Source organism: Vigna radiata, chromosome 8, assembly GCF_000741045.1.
Source record: "Vigna radiata var. radiata cultivar VC1973A chromosome 8, Vradiata_ver6, whole genome shotgun sequence".
NCBI lineage: Eukaryota > Viridiplantae > Streptophyta > Magnoliopsida > Fabales > Fabaceae > Vigna > Vigna radiata.
This window is the reverse complement of record NC_028358.1, coordinates 44,014,932-44,035,127: the sequence shown is the minus strand read 5'-3', so window position 1 is coordinate 44,035,127 and position 20,196 is coordinate 44,014,932. Positions and strand designations below refer to the sequence as shown.

The 20,196-nt window shown below is 35.1% G+C and overlaps 3 protein-coding genes across 17 annotated transcripts; 1 reads left to right on the top strand and 2 right to left on the bottom strand.

Moving 5' to 3' along the window:
- The first annotated feature begins 794 nt into the window (after nt 1-794).
- On the top strand, nt 795-3,037 carry LOC106771113 (protein trichome birefringence-like 36). Its single transcript, XM_014657019.2, has 5 exons — nt 795-1,326; nt 1,491-1,662; nt 1,752-1,933; nt 2,036-2,194; nt 2,577-3,037. The coding sequence occupies exons 1-5, from the start codon at nt 1,016-1,018 to the stop codon at nt 2,872-2,874; spliced, it is 1,122 nt and encodes a 373-aa protein (XP_014512505.1). The 5' UTR covers nt 795-1,015; the 3' UTR covers nt 2,875-3,037.
- A 2,391-nt stretch (nt 3,038-5,428) lies between these two features.
- On the bottom strand, nt 5,429-8,308 carry LOC106770885 (lipoyl synthase, chloroplastic). Its single transcript, XM_014656723.2, has 7 exons — nt 7,820-8,308; nt 7,567-7,730; nt 7,295-7,385; nt 7,033-7,190; nt 6,666-6,837; nt 6,088-6,198; nt 5,429-5,891 (listed from the first exon to the last, which is right to left on the bottom strand). The coding sequence occupies exons 1-7, from the start codon at nt 8,135-8,137 to the stop codon at nt 5,811-5,813; spliced, it is 1,095 nt and encodes a 364-aa protein (XP_014512209.1). The 5' UTR covers nt 8,138-8,308; the 3' UTR covers nt 5,429-5,810.
- Nucleotides 8,309-9,661: 1,353 nt separating this feature from the next.
- Nucleotides 9,662-19,923, bottom strand: LOC106772023. 15 transcript variants are annotated; one of them, XM_014658143.2, is made up of 18 exons: nt 19,191-19,768; nt 18,786-19,059; nt 18,648-18,686; nt 18,497-18,557; nt 17,968-18,211; nt 16,826-17,103; nt 15,726-15,875; nt 14,839-15,612; nt 14,637-14,731; nt 14,122-14,181; nt 13,913-14,001; nt 13,755-13,820; nt 12,314-12,946; nt 11,832-11,906; nt 11,612-11,682; nt 11,395-11,452; nt 10,808-11,054; nt 9,662-10,599 (listed from the first exon to the last, which is right to left on the bottom strand). In XM_014658143.2, the coding sequence occupies exons 2-18, from the start codon at nt 18,916-18,918 to the stop codon at nt 9,950-9,952; spliced, it is 3,723 nt and encodes a 1,240-aa protein (XP_014513629.1). In that variant the 5' UTR covers nt 18,919-19,059; nt 19,191-19,768; the 3' UTR covers nt 9,662-9,949. The 15 variants fall into 15 exon arrangements, with proteins under 15 accessions (XP_014513629.1, XP_022641500.1, XP_022641497.1 ...); XM_022785779.1 differs by having other exon boundaries at nt 18,806-19,059; XM_022785776.1 differs by having other exon boundaries at nt 18,497-18,686; nt 18,786-18,901; nt 18,987-19,059.
- Nucleotides 19,924-20,196: the final 273 nt, after the last annotated feature.

The window sequence follows — 20,196 nt, the reverse complement described above, 5'->3', positions numbered from 1 at the left end:
TTATTTAAGAGAAAAAAAACAACTATTACAAACTAAATCGATATAAAAACTCAATGCATTTTTTTTTAAAAAAATCAGTTTTTGTTTACAAACAATTCAGTTTAATATGAATTCAAATCAAATACTTTTTAAAAAGCCTAATTCAAATAATTGAGAGATATCAAAACAACGTATAAAATGGCAACCGTGAACTGTGTAACCTGGCTTTGTATGGTTGAACGACCAATCCACATTGATTTGATAAGGTTCCGAGTCGAAGTGTGGTTCTATATGGGTAAAGTGTTTCCAATAGGGTCTTGGAAGTTAGCCAATATTTATTGTATTGTATGGTCATTGGGTTAGTTTAAGATGATTCACACAGTCAGGATTATCTATTAAACTAGTTAGATAATCATTCTTAAACAACAATTAAAATTAATGATGATTAATTAAAGACAAAACATGATCATTATCAATATAAGTGATTAAACTAGTACTAATATGAAACTAATTCTGAAATATATAATATCATTGATTGATACATTGGTTTATATATGAAGTTAACCAAAAAATATACTAATTTAACATTATACTAGTTTAATCAAGATATGAAAGTGCAAAATATGTATGTTCTTCATTGAATTTTATAAAAATTTCCAATAATATCAATTAGTGGCAACGAGTTTAACCTTTCCCCTTAAATCGTTTACCACTACCACTTCAAATTACGAATCTATTAAGCAAAAGCAAGTGCTGAGCATATCAATCAAATACACTAATACACTATTTACACTATGTTCTAAATATGAATATAATCATTAGAGAAGTAAAAAGGTGAATAGCAATTATAGTAAAAAGAAGAAAAGTGCTACAGATATCAATTAGCACAATGTACAGCAATGTGAACAAGTGAAAGTAGCGCATGTCCATGGTCCACACCACCGGAAGTCATGCCATGACGAAACACTTTTTTTAAGACAAGGCCATTCTAAATTACAGAGCCCTCCCTCCTTTGGACCACTCACATTGTGCTTCCATGGCAAAACTGAAGCTTCTCCTGCTCTCCTTTCTCTTCTATACCATCTTCCCATGTTTCTTCCACTGCACATTATCACTGATCAATCCCCAGGACATGGAAAGTGAAGACATTAACATGGTGCAAACCCAGAGAGATTCTTCCAAAAAATGTGACTTCTCTGAAGGAAAATGGGTTTTTGATCAATCATACCCCCTCTATGATTCCAACTGTCCCTACCTCACCACTGCAGTTACTTGTCAAAAGAATGGAAGGCCAGATTCTGACTATGAGAAATGGAAGTGGAAGCCAAATGGTTGTTATATCCCAAGGTGTTTTTATATTATCTACACACAATGCCAACATGTTATCACTATTATTTTGTATGCATGCATGACAGATAGATCTTTTCTTTCTTTGCTATGATACTTATTAATGCTCAAAATTCAGTTGGGCAAAGTTGTATATAAATTTTTCTTCTTGATGACACCTGCAGGTTTGATGCACTGGGTTTTCTGGGTAAAATGAGAAGAAAGAGAATAATGCTGGTCGGTGATTCCATAATGAGAAACCAGTGGGAGTCTCTTGTTTGCTTGGTTCAAGGAGTTATTCCAACGGATCGGAAAAGGGTGACCTATAATGGTCCTTTAATGGCTTTCCATGCTATGGTAGGAGATCAACCAATCAATGGAGCTTATTCTTTCTTTTTTTTTTCGTTATGAAAGTGACTAAATCCATATTATTGTTCATTTTGCAGGATTTTGAGACATCAATTGAGTTCTTCTGGGCACCATTGTTGGTAGAACTTAAGAAAGAGTCTAACAAGAAGAGAATTCTACATTTGGATTTGATTGAAGATAATGCAAGGTATTGGAGAGGAGTTGATATTCTTGTATTTGATTCAGCTCACTGGTGGACTCACTCCGGTCAAACAAGCTCGTAAGAAAGCTTTTTCATTCTCCAATCTTTCCCTGCATAACTGAAATTTTTAACCTTTTGCCATCTTCACATGGTAATGGATTCACTCTTGATGAATATCAGGTGGGACTATTACATGGAGGGAAACAGTATCATCACAAACATGAATCCTATGGTTGCCTATCAGAAAGGACTCAGAACATGGGCAAGATGGGTGGATCTTAATTTGAATCCTAGAAAAACCAGAGTCATTTTTCGAAGCATGTCACCTAGGCACAACAGGTACAGTCTGTTTTTATTGCCTAATTGCAACAAACTCTCTGAATTTGACTATGATTATTTATTATTATTGGTGGTCATTTATTTTATTATAATTAGGAAATATATTCTAAGTCTAATTTGGAGTATTTTTAGTGGCTGTAATTTTTTCTTGATTTGTGTCTCGTAATATGTATTTATATTGATGGCTTGATGAGTAAAGTATGAGTTATTTTGCTGGAAAACTTGTCAGTATTCAAATAGATGCATGATTTGTCATCTGTGTAAATTCAAACACAAATTTTCACATCAAGGATTGAATTGCTCGCTTTAGAGGATCAGGATGCAGGATTCAAAATTTTTTCCACTACACTCAGCTACTCCGGTTTCATGTTTTCACATGTAGGCAAAATGGCTGGAAATGCTATAAGCAGAGACAGCCTTTACAATTTTTCAGCCACTTGCATGTTCCTGAACCTCTAGTAGTGCTGCAAGGAGTAATTAAGAGAATGAGATTCCCAGTGTACCTGCAAGATATTACAACGATGACTGCTCTCAGAAGAGATGGCCATCCTTCAGTGTATAGCAAGGCAATGAATGAAGAGAGGCAGAAAGCAGGCACAGGTCTTTCCTCTGATTGCAGCCATTGGTGCCTCCCTGGGGTGCCAGACATTTGGAATGAGATGCTCAGTGTGTTGCTCTAACTATGATATCAATGAAATCGCTATGGAAAATGCAAGAAGTCTTAAACAACTCATCTTCATAAGGGTTTATTTTTATAATGTATCTAGTGAGCCTCCAAGAACATGGTTGTATGTTTTTCATTATCAATGTTATCTGATGGATGACATTATGCTTGGTTTTCTATTTCTGATTTCCACAGGACAGCCAAATTACCCTTTGGTTCGTAATTTTAAGTGGAGATTACTAAAGTGGGGAAAATGCATATATATGTTAATGCAAAACCAATTCATCTTCTTGCTAGATAAACAGTCTTAAAAATTACAAAACTTTATCTTCCTCTATTCTAATTATGCAGAGCTTTCTTTCATCTGTTAATTGCCATCCAATTTTGCATAAATGCTGACCTGATGCTCTACAGCATCCTACTTCATCTGGAGATATGGGTTAAACAGAGTGGGAGAAAAGATTAGAATAGATCCAACATACAACAAATGGACTTTATGTCTAATGAGACTAGATATTAATGGATGATCCGATAGCAAATAGAACAACAGATCCAACAAACAACAAATTTTACTAAACTCTAATATCATGTTAAAAAGTAGATTTTAAGTCTAATTCAATTTTACAAAACTAGTTTGTAAGGTGAGATTTGCATTTTCTTATATATTATGAATTTATCTTATCTCTAATCAAGATGAGACTTTTAACAGTTTCTTCTCAAGGTGCTTGACACCTATATTCATGCTTATCTGGTTCCCCAATAAAAAAAGGTATAACAGCTAAATGCAAATTGGAGAAAGCAAATTATAATGCTTGTAAAAAAGGTTGAACAACCAAAAGGAGGAAGGAGAATAATTAAGAAATGAGCTTTTGAAGCAGTTACAGCCCCTTTGAAATTATACTGCTGGTTAAAAAACCCTGCCATAAGCAAAACGTAGAAGAATGGAAAAGCAAAGAAGTAAAGACACAAATAAGAAACATGTACTGAAATGTGTATAATTGAACCAAATGTCAATGATTGTGTTGACTTTAAAATATGTCCTTAAAGCAAAAAGCAAGAAGTTGGAAATAAAGTACCTATCAGTTCAAACAACTCTTAATCTCCATAATTAACTGAAGGGAAGTGACTTTTCAAAATGGAAGCACTTTTACACTTAATCACGGTAGCTCTAAAATCATCCCTTGAAGTAAAAAGGGCTGAATTATTAAAACAATTAACTATTAATCAATCCAATGACTTTCTGCCGATGAGATACTAACGGAAATAACAACTATCAGCCACATTCTGCAACAGGTATGTATAACTGTAATATTAAATTTTCCACTTTGCGTGTGAATCTTAAATCCTCACTGAAATATTTAAGGTTCAATATTTCTATGTCAACCCTATCATTCATAAACAAAAAAGCACATTTTAACTAAAATATTCTTACAAAACCGAAATTACACCGTAAAGACTCCACAATAAGCATCTCTCTGCACTCTTCAGTCTTTATTCTGAGATGCTTCTAGGTACTCTGATATGTGTCCATGGAAACTTTATGCCAGAATAGGTGAATCTTCCACTGTTGCTGTTGATGAGTTCTTGCAAGTTAAGTTGTTGTCTGTTGATTAGACTATGCAAAAGTCCATGACTGGATCAGGATCAGAAGCCAGAACACCAATGATAAAAAGCAAACTAACTGATAGAACTGCTATTTTGTGGATCATTGTTTTGGAAGGGAATGTGACTATCTTTTGCATTGTCAACATTTGGAAGGTGATATTGAAAATAAAGGAACTGGTTGGTTGTTTTGGCTGAAGTAATGTAGAGTTATTGAGTTGGGGTGATCCAAGTGGGTTGTAGAGTCAGAATAGAAGACTTTTCTTCTCCATTTTGTCTCATCAATTATTGAGCATCAGTTCAATTTATAGGGGATCATGATTTCTTGGGCAACTTTAGTAACTTTTAAGAAATGTATTTTTATAACCTTTTTAATAGATTTTTACGTGATAAAATCTAAAATATTTGCTAATATTTTAACAAAACTAAGTTCAAATTTTAATTAAAAAAACCAAGTCAAATTCAATTAAAACTGAGTAAACTCTTGAATATATACAACTTAAATTAAAAAAAATTATGGATAACAATTTATCTTTTAAAACTATCGTAGAAAGAAAAGAAACTGATTTCGCTTAACTGGACCAAACTGCTCCCTCTCAAATCATGAGCGCTTTTGAGAAAAAAAAAAAAAAGTTGCAAGTATAACAGCTTCACAAAACGCCAAAAACTTCGTAATTAGAATACATTGATATTGTCCTCAGAAGTTACCGCTGAATTTGACCTTGGACTACACTTAAATTACTAATAAAGAAGGTAATTATTGGTTATTAAAGTTATACTTTCTCAGTTTATTAAGAAAGAAATATCAGAGAACAAAAACAACTTTCATTAGCAACCTATCACAATCAGGTATAAAAGTTCAAAACATAGAAGAAATCTTCTCTGTTACCAAAACACTATTTGTCCACTTCTTTCGACGACCAGAGATTAGATTAAAAGTGAACCAAATCCACTTGTTTCGATGACTGTTAAGCACAAATACTGAGAACTTTCTTTTAGACATAATTTTATCAAATAAAATGGCAACAAGAGTAACCTATCAAAAACATCCAAGTCCACCAATAATCAAATGCATAAGAGAAAACACCCTCCTTTATGTAAATCAACTGCTATACTTTTGTATGATGTTTTCCAAATTTGTGTTCTTCTTTACTCTCAATTCAACTTACGTATATTGCCAGTAAGTTACTGAAGAATTTAAATTATGAAAATACTGGTTCAAAGAATGCATAAAGCTTCCTAACTTCAAAACAACTGAATTTTCTCTCCACACCTAACCATTTTCCTCCTCAGCAATTCACATGCCAAAACCTCGTTTGCCGTTGTATATAATCACAGAACCAAAGACAACTATGAGTCACCGGCATTCTTGGTCTTTTCTCGTACCATTGTCTTGACAAACAGCTCCCCAGCCCTGTACGAAGATCGCACCTGCAAAACATCAAGGACTTTCACTAAGGATTCGATGAAGATGATAAGAAAATTGTATCACTTATCAACTGAAGTGGAGCTATAGAGGAGGCGTATTAAAAGCACAAAACGGTTATTACAGACACATATGTTCATTGAGTCATACATACCACAAGAAGGGTTGAATAAAATTCTAATTTATTTGGTAAGAGCTTACCAATGGACCACTTGCTACATAACGAAAACCAATAGATTCCCCATATTCTTTCCAGAAGGCAAACTTCTCAGGGGTAACGTACTCTTTGACAGTCAAATGCAAGGGAGTTGGCTGCAACAATAAAATCTTTTGAATTAGCTATAAGCCACGAGAAGTTAGCAATCAATAAGAAAGAAGACCTGAAAGGTGTATTGTGAATGTCAGCTCTACCAACCATACAATAACCCCAAGCAGATTCAATAAAATATGTCATTGCAACTTAGAATTATGAGATCATGTGAATGATTAACACAATCTGTAAGCAAGGATAGAAGTTTAAGATTTGATTTCCAATCTATGAGAATGATACTGTATTTAGTGTACGTCTGTTATGAGTATGTGTATTCTAGTTCCTGTGCAGGTTGTCTGTTGAGGGTGCTGAGACAGCACCCTGTTAGGTTAGTTATCCAGCCATAGTATGGTAGCTGGAAGTCAAAGTTTAGTTATTTGGCTAAGCTGTCTTGCTGTAAATATTTTAAACGCTTCAGAGTTTACAGAAGCAAATCTGGAAACCATTAAAGTATTTTCCGTTAACTAACCTGTAAATATTGACCAAATGTCATAATATCGACATCAATAGCCCTTAAAGCAGCCATTGCTTCCTTCACCTCATCATCGGTTTCTCCAAGGCCGAGCATTATAGACGTTTTTGTTATCATACCCTCCTTGCTATGTTTTGCATGCTTTAGAACTGACAGGCTTTGCTCATACCTGCAATCATATATAACATATAGGAAATACTGTACTTATTCCATACACATTTGTTATAGTAAAGGTTCTGTATTTACAGTATAACAACTATTCCTCACTAAAGAAATTATATATATTAGATTTTATTGTACTTTTATGGAGCAATGGTTTATGGTTGATATGAGGACAAATCTCTCGAAGCAAGATGCAACGTACCCTGCCCTAGGATCTCTAACAATTCTTTGGAGGCGTTTGACTGTCTCAATGTTGTGAGCAAAGACATCTAAACCTGAATGAACCAGAGTTTCTACAGCCTTCAAGTCACCCCGAAAATCAGAGGTTAAACACTCGACCATGATCTCAGGTTTGAGATTCTGCAAAAGCAAATTATACAGGCAACAATCAGTATGTATATACAATTTGTATTGTATACCCTGTGAAATGCATAACAAAACAACATTCTAGTATAACAAAGCACCTTCAAGGCTTTGACAGTCTGAGCAAAATGGCCACTTCCTCCATCGGGTATATCATCACGATCCACACTTGTTAGGACAATATAATCCACACTGCAAAAAACGGTAACTCGGAATTAAAAGAGAACAATGAGATCTAATAAAGTTTTTACATGCCCATGATCAATCAAGGCATTGAAACCTGTTGAAATTAGCTCATGATCCATCCAGAAGATCATTCATTCTGAATTGTATCAAACTATCAACTGTAGCATAACCCAAACACCCCACTCACCCCCAACTTGCTATGGCCTTGGCAGTGTTTTCCGGTTCCATAGGATCAGGAGGTGAAGGATTTCTACTGGTCTTCACAGCACAAAACCTACAGCCACGTGTGCAAGTATCCCCGAGAAGCATGATTGTCGCAGTTGCAATCCCATCTCCACCTCCATTCCAGCACTGTGCACACACACATTACAATCCAAAACTCAACAAACAACAACGAGAGCGAGTAAAAAAGAAAAGCAATGAAGAGAATTGAAGCTAACCTCTCCTATGTTGGGGCACTGTGCCTCTTCACAGACAGTGTTGAGCTTCAACTGGGAAAGGGATTCCTTAATCTCTAGGAACCTTTCACCCTGCGGAGCTTTCTGCCGCAACCACTCGGGCTTCTTCACGTTTGGGTCTCGCCCCGTGTGCGGGCCCAGCCCACCAGGCCCAACAACCTTCTTCTCTACCGACACCGACGAAGCGTCGCATCGAATTGTTCCCCAACTTGGAGGAGCTAAACGGTGGCGTTTATGAGCAGTGGGAGACGGGGTTGAGAAGGAGACGGAAGGAGTGTTGTAGAGAGATTGGCGAATCATTTTACTGTGAATGGAAATTTGAGATGAATTGCGATGATGCAGAAGTTGTAGTAGTTTTAGGCATTGGTTTCTCCGTCCACAAAATGAAATTCTGTGTGGTTTTCTTGAGACCGGTTTATAAAAATGGAAGCGGGTGAGGATGGTTTAACAAAGCAAAGAAAATTACAAAAACCCAGAACAGACATAATTCATTTTCCTTACACCCCTCACACTTTCTTTTTAGTAGATAATATTTTATGTATTCTGTAAATTAAAAGAAAAAGTGTATGCCTATTTCTGTAGTATATTTTAAATAATTAAGAAAAGTTACCAAAAGAATAGGAAAATTAAAGTTTACAGTTATAATTGAGAAATTCCTAAGAAGTATAAATGTAATTTACTTTTTTTTTATTATTTTGAAATGTTTTATATTATAATTGTTTAAATTATAAAAATCAAATGAACTAAAATTTGTAGAATATCCATCAGTCCAAAGTACTATTAGTATAAGTTCTGAATTGCTAGTTATTATAAAAGTTAATAATTATTCCATATGAGATGATAGTTTATTTTTGACATTATTAGTGCAAAGACAGTTATTCAAAATGAAACTCGGAAAAAAAAATGTTTAAAATCTGTATTATTTAGTTGAAAATGAAGAGAATAAAAAAAATATTTTCCTAGTTTGAAATTTTGCGTTATCTTTTCTCTTATTTGCTTTCCTCTCATTCATTGAATAAAGTTCGAAGCTCAGTAACAGTTAGAGAATAAATTTCACGAAAATATACTAAAGAAGATATTAAAGTATGTTTTTAATTTCTATTTCAAGAACAGATTGTAAAAAAAAACAGTTTCAAAAACGTGATATGATTTTAAAATAATGTGTTTCGGATTTTGAAAATGAACAATTAATTTTACAAATACTAATACTTCAATGTCTTATTTTTAAGCTGACATACTTTTGTTAAAAATATGAAGATATCACATTTTTTAATTTTATGTTTACTTTAAAATCTCTTAAAATCACCAAATTATTCATTTTATGCATACACAGCAACATTCATTTCATTTTCAGAAGTTAAAATAATATAAAAAAAAATAACAATATTTGACATTTTTATACAAATCATATGTCAATACCAAAACAAAAATAAGTCTACTTGTTGCCTTGGTAATTCCAAGATTCAACTTTTGAAATCACAAACAACCTGAAATATCGTGAAAGGAACCAGCCAGGCATTGCCAAACAATTTCATTGAACAAAGAATAAGTAACAACAAGAGCATTTTAGATCAACATTTCTACGCAGGCGCACTCGAAAGAAAACACTTTATGCAAAACACTTAACTTCGTCAGCGCACATCACAAAACCATGAACCTTGTAGGGAGATTTGGATAGTCAAGTTCAAATTTTAGAGCTATCACTACCAAAAAAACATGATAGTATAAAACACGATAGCGTATACTGGCAGGTATTTGAAATTGCGTACAATAAAGCTGATAGGTTCTAACATTGTAAATAACTTATAAGTCCATATGGGAAAATGCACAGAGGGATGACCAAAATTTTGTTGAAGAATGTAGTAGTTACAACCTAAAGAACTCTAGATCATATGAACAATTGACTAGATTTTTCTTTTTCTTTAACCCTTTCTTTGGGTTTCTATGTTTGTATTTTGTAGATAATAAGTATACAAAAGAATGGGCATAATTACAAGTTCCCGTCATAAGAGGCGCGAATTGTATGAGCACCTTTCCACCGATACAGCACCCTTGTTCATAAATACCAAATACTGCATGGGATTGGGAATGTATAGTATCTTGCATTCGTCTTCATAAAATCATATTCAAATCAGACAGATCATCCATTGGTATCTCTAGGCCAATAGCGTCATTACCTTGCAAATCGTCATCAATGTTCAGCAGCCAAGAATCCAGGTCTTGAGGTCCGGTAAGTTCATTACCTACACCTAGTTCTATGGAGTCTAATTCATGCAGGTTTGTGATGTCCATCCGTTCCTCAGTTCCAGTGGACACATTGTGCGGTACAGATCCAGTTTTACTTTTTCTGCTGCCATGACTGGAAATAAATTCATTAGAACCACAAGCCAATTGATGCTCAGAGTTATTATTTTCCATTAACTTGCTAAGAGGACCATTTCCAGAACTAGATATTTGAGCTGTCTTTGGTTTAGACTTTGCTTTCGTTTTCCGCTCACCCCTCGCATGACTTGCAGAAGAACGACCACCTTTTGTTACAGAAATTTTTCCAGAAGAGTCTTTGTCCCTGTCTCGTTCACTCCTCTTTCCCTTTGCACCACCAGGAGTTGATGCAGATCTTAGAGAAGGACTAGCACCAACATCATCAAGCAGTAGTTCCTTTTTCTTCCCTCTGTTTACAATTGGTCCTGTCCTAGCAAAGTCCTGGTCGGAGGGCTGGTCTAGATTTCCAGACACATCCTGCTCCTTGCGAGGGAAATAGCCTGCAAGAGAACAAGGCCCAATTTGTTAAGAAATTATCCTCCTAGTCAAATCAAGATATCAGAAAAAAAAGGAACGGATATATAAAATAAATTAAGCAAAAATCAACAGCCTAAGGAAATTGTTTCTTGACAAGCATGACGCCTCTGCTCAATTTATTCCAGTATGAGTACCATACCAAATGATTCCAAAATAATTAAAACAGGAAACCTGAAGGTGCGAATTCTTGCTGAGAATTTTGACCAAGTGATAGGTTTGCAGCAATAGCTGAACCAGTATTGTTGTCACGAGAAGGAGCAGCAACTAGGGCGTCTTTAAAAACAGGGTCCAGAAAACAACTTCTCCCTGTTTCCTCAAATTTGTGGCATCTGGCAAGAGTCCTCTTCATAAAAGCCAGAGCAACTGGCCTTGAGACCTTAGAAAGTCCGTATCTCGCAGCACTAGTTCCTCGGGTTGCCTGCAAAAAATATCAAGGGTTATCAAGGGTCATTTCACGGAGCAAATGTTATGCTACCTTAACTCTTTCCCGACAAAAGCATTGTTACAGCACAACTCTTAAAAGAATAATCTGAAGGGAACATGCTACATGCTTAGTAAACATGAGGCGAGAGGAGACAGTAACCTCCGTAATTAAAAAAAAAAAAAAAAAGTACACTGCATTTCAATTACAAATAACATATTGGAAATAATCTGTTAAATAGCTCAATTTAATTACCAGATGCAACTTGTAACAACATCCACATTCAATTCATTGAACAAAGAAACAGCCAAAAAGCACAAGAAAAAAACTTATTTACCAGTTTTTTCTTAAAAGCCAGCTCCACAAGTTTGTCCATGGCAACTTGCTCAAGGGCTCTGCAAAGTATACGACATATATTAGTTATTGGTGAGGATGCCTAAAGATACACAACTAACAATTTATCCACATAGAAAGGATAAACACATGAAACAATTTATCAATATCAAAAGCATAATCAAGTAATGAAAGAAACCACATAATTCTGAATTTAGTACCGTTGTTCCATTTCTCTGCCTCGTTCTACTGCTTGAATAAGTTTCATAAAGCATTCTCTCTTTTTATTGACCTGTGAAATTGGTCCAAATAGAGTGTACATAATTGAGTAAATAAATGAATCAAGAATAACTAAAGATCATAAGCAGATTCTTCACCCTAGACAATTAACTACCTTACATTTCAGAAGTCATATCAAGCATAAAACAAAAGAATCAAAACCTGTTGGAAGAGTCCCTTCTGTAATTGCATAATATCTTGATTAATAGCTTCACAATCTCCATCAGCAAGATCAGGCTTTTATAAGAAAACAATAAGGAGATCAGTTAAAAATTGAAGCCTTGATTAGAAAAATGAACAAATTTAACCATATTCAATACGCATTAAACTATCTCAACAATAACATCTCTCTAAAAGCACATCATGTCCTGTTCCAAAGAGATTAAATTAGACAGAGGCATATAAACAGCAAATCTCTTAACACCATCACACAATCATTTAGCTTGAACCATAAACGATGCACATGCCAACTTTATAGTGAGGAAATTTAATTTTGCTTAAATAAATAGGGAAGTAAACAACAAACTATCTCTAGCAAACCAATTTAATGGATAGCCATAGTTGTTGAAACATATAGAAAACCTCCCATATGAATAAACCACGATCTATTGGCTTCTAAAAGTTTCTAAAAATGAGAAGCTTACCACTTGTTCTGGATATAGGCCAACACTCTCTAGCTCCAGTAAGAGTTTATCCTCCATGCTCATTTGCTCAAAATGGCAACTGAAAGATGATGAGCATGAATTTATGTGCATACCCAAAGACCTATCATTGTCATCTTCAGATAATATGGCCAGCCTTTCGGTTTCTGGATATAATGATCCCTGATCAATCTGCAAAGAAACACCAGGTTCTTTTATAGGGATGTTTGCACAACTAGTATGCATAGCATTCCCATTACAAGAAACCTTGCCAGAGTTGAATACATATTCCATCTTGATGTTGGATTGGTTCTCAACACCATGAAAGAAGCAAGGCAGCTGAGAAGAACCATCCCTTTCACACAGAAACGTCATATGTCCATCTCCAACAATGTCTTCATCAATTTGATCATCTATGATCAGAGCTGTCAGCACTCTTTGATACAATGGTGCACCTTTGTTTCCTTCAGAACCCATTTGTCTGCACAAAATACTAAAATCTAGATGTTGATCAACCATGTTATCCATTAAGGATATCTCTTTCGAATCAGTTTGATTTACAGTGCTTCTATCTCTTTCGCTAGCGAGAGGACTTTGTGACACAGGATTTTCGGTGTGTGTAAGTCTATCCTGAGACTGTAAATGAAAGATAAATGTTGAAGATTGGATAATTAACATCTAATTTTTATAAAGCATTGGCAATGTAAATGTGCTTAAAAAATGTTCACTTTTCACTTCTGAAATAATTAATGTAAAAGACATATCTAAGTTAATTTCTAATTAGTTGACATTTGACAACTTAATCTTTACACTGACGATATAAAAATTAAATTCCTTTAACATTCCAGTTCACGTCACCTATTTCAAAAGTTAATTTATGCTCTACGGCTTTCCAAGGTAGTGGTATAATGTTTAATAATCTCACAGGCAATACTTTAAAAAACAAATGGACCAGAACCTGTAAGTTTTCCCACGATAGAGAAACAGACAGACATCATTCAACATGTTCTGGTAGAGGCACTCATGCAATGAGCAGCAAATAATTGGTTTTTTCTAAATTATGGAAAATAATTAAACAAGATAAAGACACATATTTCACTAACAAATTATAGAAGAGGTTTTACCACGTCAATGTGGTGTGATGCATCTTATTGGCTAATATATATGATGCAAAAGAATGGAAGAACATAATGATAGCAAGAACCATAAAATTGGGATAACAGCTCCAGAATTGCTGTTTAGGTTTACTTTGGAGGTGGTGCAAATAACTAACAAGATAATCGTACTTCAGCTACATGCAACCTCAAATTCAAATTAAAACTAAAAGCAGGAAACATGCTCACTAAAATAGTAATTAAATTGTTACAAGTACAAAGCCAATTGACATTACATTAAGAGGTACCAAACAGATAAAATGCTGCAAATATAAGATATTATACATTACCAGTGCATCACTTCCAAGGCCTAGCGTTTGAGACAGACATCTGAGATCAACGTCTGTTGTTTTAACCTGATATCAAGAATAACATAAAGGGAGAGGGAAAATGCCTCCATTAAATGCCACTTAAAGTTCATAAAAGCAGATATAGTTAAAGCACCCACCAGGTGCTTCAAGTAGGACATGTTTTCCAAGCTGACAGGAGCAAAAATAGGTTCCAGATTCTTCCAGAATGAACTAGAACAGCCAATATCTGACAAGGCCAAAAGCAACATATAAATGGAATTCGTTTACACATATATGTATACACAGTTGCAACTTGCAAGTATACAACTGCAAAAGCATAAACCAATTTTTGAGTTTAGTTACATACAACTGGCATCACTAGCAAAGTTAGCAGCAGTTAATAGCTCCTCACGATCATCATCCTCCACTGGCATTTCAGATGGTTCAGTCCATTATGCAAAAATGAACAGGCAACACAATCATAGATTTTGTATCCACAAAGTACCAATGAGATCTAACTTGATAACTAACATACCCCCCCTTAAAACAGCAAGAATACAAAAGAGAAATACTAGAACTAAACTCCATACACTACTACTAACAAAATATCATTGGAAATTACAAAATTTTGGTTCCACTTCCCATTTAATGATGATTTTGTAATTTTAAATCAATTTTAACAATTAGAGTTTATTGCTATCATTCTGTATAAAAGAAAACATAAATGATGCAGGACAAATGTTAGGATCTAACATAATATTGAGGGTTTTCAGATAGGTATAACAGACAAGAAAATAAAAGTTCACTGCATTCTAGGTATGATATTTTAATTAATTCCATGAATTTAATGCAAGAAGTAGTGACTCAAACATATGGATATACCTGATATATCAGGGGAATTGTTAGTCAATGGATGCCCAGTTCGAATAATAGCTTTCCTATCACATGATTTCTTCAAAGGAGGACGCCCTGGTTTACTGAAACAAAGACAAAGTCTTAAAAAAATTTGCAGCTTTCTCTACTGCACAGGGAAAGTGCCATGTTTGTTTTGACAACCAGAAGAGACCGAGAAAGAGAATTATACCTTCCATTCTTTTCAGAAGCAGGCTTCATATTTTTAATTGGCTTCATCAAGGTTGAAGTCTCTAACTTCTCTTTCATTGGCAAGATGCCACTCTTCAAAACTGAAGAGCCCCTACCACCCCTTCCCTGTCTGCGCAGATCATCTCCAATCTCTTCCTTGTACGTTATTTTTTTATTTTTTGATGTTAACATTGAGGAACTTGTAACATAAGAATGATTTGTGGCACTTTCATTTATTTCATTACTTTCCATTCTTTTCACCTTCAAATTATTTTCACCAGCACCAGATTCTTGACTTACAGATAATCTGATTGGGGATGACATGTTTTCATGTTTCACTTTAACTGGTTGAATGCCACTGTTGATAGCACCATTGGATGTATGTAATCCACTAATAGTAGAAGACATTCTGGTACCAACATCAGAAGGGGACGAACCTTCTAATGATGTATGCACTTCATCACAATTTAAGACAGGGGACATCACATTTGCTCTTCGAGTACGAGTAATTTTCTGGGGTCTCTGTCCAACCCATTGGGCCATAGGGGATGAAGATGATCCTACAGGCAAAGGACGCTTGCGATTTACAGTACCACTTACTGAATGAGGCTTGTTCACATTTAAAGGTTGTTCCTCGGTTTCATGTAATTCAGAAGATCGAGAAACAGAACATGAGTTTCCAGCCATCAAAGCACCAGTTCGAGGAGGCCTTGAAGCTTTTCCTTTTGACAAAGTATGGATACCACCAGTATGATTATTGTCACGGATATTAAACCTAAAAAAAAGGGAGCAAAGAGATTAACTGTAAAGTTGTAAATTAATGTTATCACAGATTATTAGAAGCTGTGTATAACAAATGCATCATGGATATGAATGATAGATACATACTTATTTCCTTTAAGTACAATCCGTTCCTTATTTGATCCGTCCACTGAACCCCTTGACACCTTTTCTCGCTCATTATTGGCAGCTGTACATGCATTGGGTGTAGGAGATGAAGAACCGTCAAGTTTGCTACTAGTGCCAGAATATCCTGACCTGTGACAAACAGAATGTTGAAAACAGATTATCCCTCCTGTTTGTTCAGAGTAAATTAACTGAACGAGAAAATAAGAAAAAGCCAAGATGTGCGTAAAACCAAGGAAAATTTAGAATTTTAATCTCAAAGTGCAAAATCAGACCTTACAGAACACCAGTAAATTTACTACTAAAGGAATTTCCCTTTTGAGCTAGTGTATAACCAAGTAGCTTTTTATTGTCTTTCGCAACACATTGTAAGTCCAGCTTTTATAACATGATTACAGTGATTTATCTATTCTAACTTGAGGGAGAGTGTTGAAATAGAAGCTATATCATTTGTATTTATAAGCATTTTCACTACAGACAGTAGATAGCCTCTTAAGTTACAATAAATTAACACTCACATGCTATACTCTTGAGCAATTATATTCAAAGAATTAAGGGTTCTCTCTCTATATCCTGTCTCTTTCTAAATGGTCCATGCCCTGAAAATCAAAAACTCCAATTACTTGTTCCCAAAAAATATGAAGCAACCACAAAATAGACTGGATGCCATTACCCAAATAATAAAGCCATCGCGTTAAAAGAAAGTAACATCTTACTGAAACCAGCTATCTACTATCATTAATGTCATATAGTAACATGTCCATAAGTCAAACCATCTCAGATATACTCATTTTTGTATCTTTTTACTCTTCAATAAATATATTTTTATATGAAGGAACCAATAACTGCCTAAACACAAAAATATTCCTAAACTCAATACGATAAATTGACTTCATAAGTTGATTTGCATGCATAAACACAATACGTTCATAAATCCAACATGATAAATTCGCCATTTATACATTTAACATTCTATAACTAATTTCTACAGCTACTCAGACCACTTTCCAGACATCAGGTATCATTGTCATTTCTTTAAAAACAGAAATAAGAAATCAAAGCATTTCATAAGTTTTGGTTACCTCGAACCATGAGCATCAGAACCTTGCAGACCTGAATCATTAGCTAGCCTTAGATGCGTCACTTTTTTCAGTTCTCCTTCCCCATCAATGGATCTGGCAACAACTATACCCATGGAACGTTTTCTTTTCATTTTTCTATCCCACGTTTCTCCACCTGCAGGTAACCTTCGAATCTTCTCTTCAACAATATCACAACCTCTGCTAACATCCTTGATGTTGTCTCTATCCTTTCCAATGGCCAAAGGCTGCCTTGCATTGCTATTACTCAGTCCTTCAGCCTGGTGTTCTTCCAACAAAACATAGATTGAGTAAATATGAATGATGAAGAAATTCAAGTTATGACATGGCAGAAAAATGTGTAGCTATTGGGATTTCGTTAAGAAAGAAAGAAAAAGAAACATGGCATAGCCAGTATCCAAGAGATGAAAACCAAAGCAACAATTATTTATCAATGGTTCTTTACAACAAGTGATGGCCTTCAAAAAGTTATAGGTGTAATATATGTATATCAAGTCAAGTCCCTCTGGATATACAAAATTATTGACAATGAATGTAGGATTAAACATAAGTATATATCTGTTAGTATTTCTGCGACAATTGAATCTCTTGCTACTTCATTGTTAATTTCATCCCTTTATCATCCATTACAACTTTGCTATGCATACAAGTTTTAATGCTTGCTGTTGGTCAGTCTGTCAGCCTCTTCCAGAGAAAGGATTCCCTGTACCTTGGATATTCCTTTGCTTGTGCCTTCTTCTTAAATAGTGATGATTGAAAATGCGAAAGATGTCTAACTTGGCCCATCCTCAACCATAACCGTAAAAATGCATCCTTATTAAAATGACTGATAACATTGCAGCATTAAATATTCAAGTATTTCACTCAAGTCAATGGCTAGTGTAACATCTAAATCTTTAGAAAAGCACATTCAAACAAAACATATATATAGTTGTACCAAATACAAGAGAATACTATCACCAATACCTTATGCACCAGAAAAATTATATTCTATTGTTTGGCACTACTGGAATTATATTCTGATAAGATTTACAGTAAAAAGCATGCAATAATAATTAATTGAATGCCATATAAACAAAATGTTGCTACAGAAAATGCAACAATTAAGAAAACTGGCTACAAACCCGTGTCTCAGCTACTGATGTACGGATGCGCTTATTCAGAAGGTTATTCTTAGTTCTGTCCTCTAGTCTTTGATTCACAAGCTCTGATGGGTTCCGATGAGTCTGACTTCCCATTTTTGAGAAGGGCAATCCACCCAACCTTTCATTTGGCAACAAATCGTTCCGAAGTTGCTTCTTTAAGCTTACAGCCTCCCAACACTTGTTCAATTTGTCTAACGATTCATCCAACCTTTTTGATCTAGATCTGAGAGGAATCTTAAAACTTCAGAACAAAAGAGGACTACTCGAGTGACAATAAATGAAGAGTCCAGGTCTTCAGTTTTTAAACGGTTCTGGACAATTTAGTCAAAATAAATTCCAAAAAGAGAGATAAAAACTATAAAAATGATCGGCATTCAGTTATACATGCTGCAAATGCAAGTTCTCTGTTACAGAATTGATTGAAAATTATATCGAATGGGAAGAAATATTATATTGGTATGACTTGAAGAAAAGAATTAATGGTATTGTACAGAGTTCCTCAAACTACCTAGCCCTGATAGAAGCATCTTTTACACTTGCTTTGAATAGTTTTAGTTCCTCCGTAGCCACTGGAGGGGGAGACTTCAGATTAGCAGTTCCAAAAGCATAATCTTCAAGAGTATTTCCAAAAGATATCCCCAGGACTCGTCTTAACTCACCTGACCTAGTATACTTTTGATCTCCCATGGTTATTGGATCTAACATCAAACATTGAGTAACATAAGTCAAATCCCCTGCTGATGTGGAATTTCCCCGAGACATATTAGCACCCGAAATAAACATTTTCCCCTCATTACCCTCACGAAAGCTTGCAGACCTGTCCAAAGTGCCATTCATCAAATTCCCTCTCTGTCCATTAGTAACGCTCCCCTTGAAAGCCAATTCCTCTGATCTAGCAGCAGTTAAATCAAACCTAGTATTTCCAGCCATACGTCAGTGTTAACTAAACCAACAGGTGTATTGAGTACCTTCAACCATATTTTCTCTTAGGAACTCACATGGCAAAGGGTCTCTTGACAGCAAGCCCTTAAACCATAAACAAGTATGAGTAATCAGATACTTGAAATGTATCTGCAACAAGTGAATACCATGAACCATAATCAATATACAACTTCATACAATTTCAACCCGCACTCAATATCACTGAGAGCAAGTACACCTTAAAAAAAGTGACCCAATGGTTAATGCCACGCTATACGTACCCGAGATGCACAAAAATGTCGACAAACCTTGCAGAAACCCAAACTACTTCTACTTACAAAACAAACAACGCCACTGTAACCATAAAACGTAAGCGGTTTTAACTTCAAGATACAATAAAGAAGTGAGAAGAAAAGAAACCTCACATTACCAATGTCATGCATAATAACAATGTTATGCGATTACAGATAAAATAAAATCACAGTAAACGAGATCAAGCGTGGTTCCCCGGCACACAAACGTCACTGAAAAAAACGCACATTGCTGAAAAATAAACGAAGCAAGAACAGCTCGAGGTTTGAAGCAGCGAGCTGAAATTTAAAGCAACGAAGCATGAGAAGATAATGACATGAGGATAAAAGAACGCGGGAGCAAAAGGTTTCGAAATTCAAATTTGCCTCCCGAAAATAAAGCAAACATAAAACGAGCGAAAAAGACTCGCAACCTAAGAATCCGAATCCAAAAGAAACATAAACAAGAAACTAGGGTTCGAAGAAATGCAAGCAAAATTGACGGTACAAGAGCGAAGTAGAGAAAGAATTGAGAGAGGGAGAATGGAGAGAGAGTGGAAAAGCGGCGAGAGAGTACCTGCATTGACCAGAGGATTGCGGAAGAGATCGAATTGGAGAATAAGAGGGTTGTTTGTGTTGGGGTAAATTGGAGAGTGGTGGAGGAGAGAGAAAGGGTCCCGCATGATTTATGAAATCAGGGCCCTTTATCCGATTTCGGAAATATGCTCACCGTCAACTCAATGGTTGACAATCTTCCGTGGCCAAAAACTACTTTTATTGGCAAATTATTATTTATAAGAAAATAAATAAAATAGGGTAGTTAATATTGTCGATTAAGCTAAGATAAGTTGTTTTTAAGTAAAGATAATTTCAGTGAATTCAATAATTAAACTAAGGTACAATTAAACTTATGTGTAGCTATATTTAAGGTCGATTTTGGTTTTAGTTATTCTTTAAAACAAGGTACAATTTAGTCTTTCAACTTTTAAGGTCGATT

Coding starts and splice junctions, on each gene's coding strand:
- LOC106771113 (XM_014657019.2), top strand. CDS start 1,016: ATGGCAAAACTGAAGCTTCTCCTGCTCTCCTTTCTCTTCTATACCATC. Junction 1,327..1,490: donor AATGGTTGTTATATCCCAAG/GTGTTTTTATAT, acceptor TGACACCTGCAG/GTTTGATGCACTGGGTTTTC. Junction 2,195..2,576: donor ATGTCACCTAGGCACAACAG/GTACAGTCTGTT, acceptor TTTCACATGTAG/GCAAAATGGCTGGAAATGCT.
- LOC106770885 (XM_014656723.2), bottom strand. CDS start 8,137: ATGATTCGCCAATCTCTCTACAACACTCCTTCCGTCTCCTTCTCAACC. Junction 7,191..7,294: donor AGACTGTCAAAGCCTTGAAG/GTGCTTTGTTAT, acceptor TTGCTTTTGCAG/AATCTCAAACCTGAGATCAT. Junction 6,199..6,665: donor CATTTGGTCAATATTTACAG/GTTAGTTAACGG, acceptor TTATTGTTGCAG/CCAACTCCCTTGCATTTGAC.
- LOC106772023 (XM_014658136.2), bottom strand. CDS start 18,918: ATGGCTGGAAATACTAGGTTTGATTTAACTGCTGCTAGATCAGAGGAA. Junction 17,104..17,967: donor CATCAGTAGCTGAGACACGG/GTTTGTAGCCAG, acceptor GAAGAACACCAG/GCTGAAGGACTGAGTAATAG. Junction 15,613..15,725: donor ATTGTACTTAAAGGAAATAA/GTATGTATCTAT, acceptor CCTTTTTTTTAG/GTTTAATATCCGTGACAATA.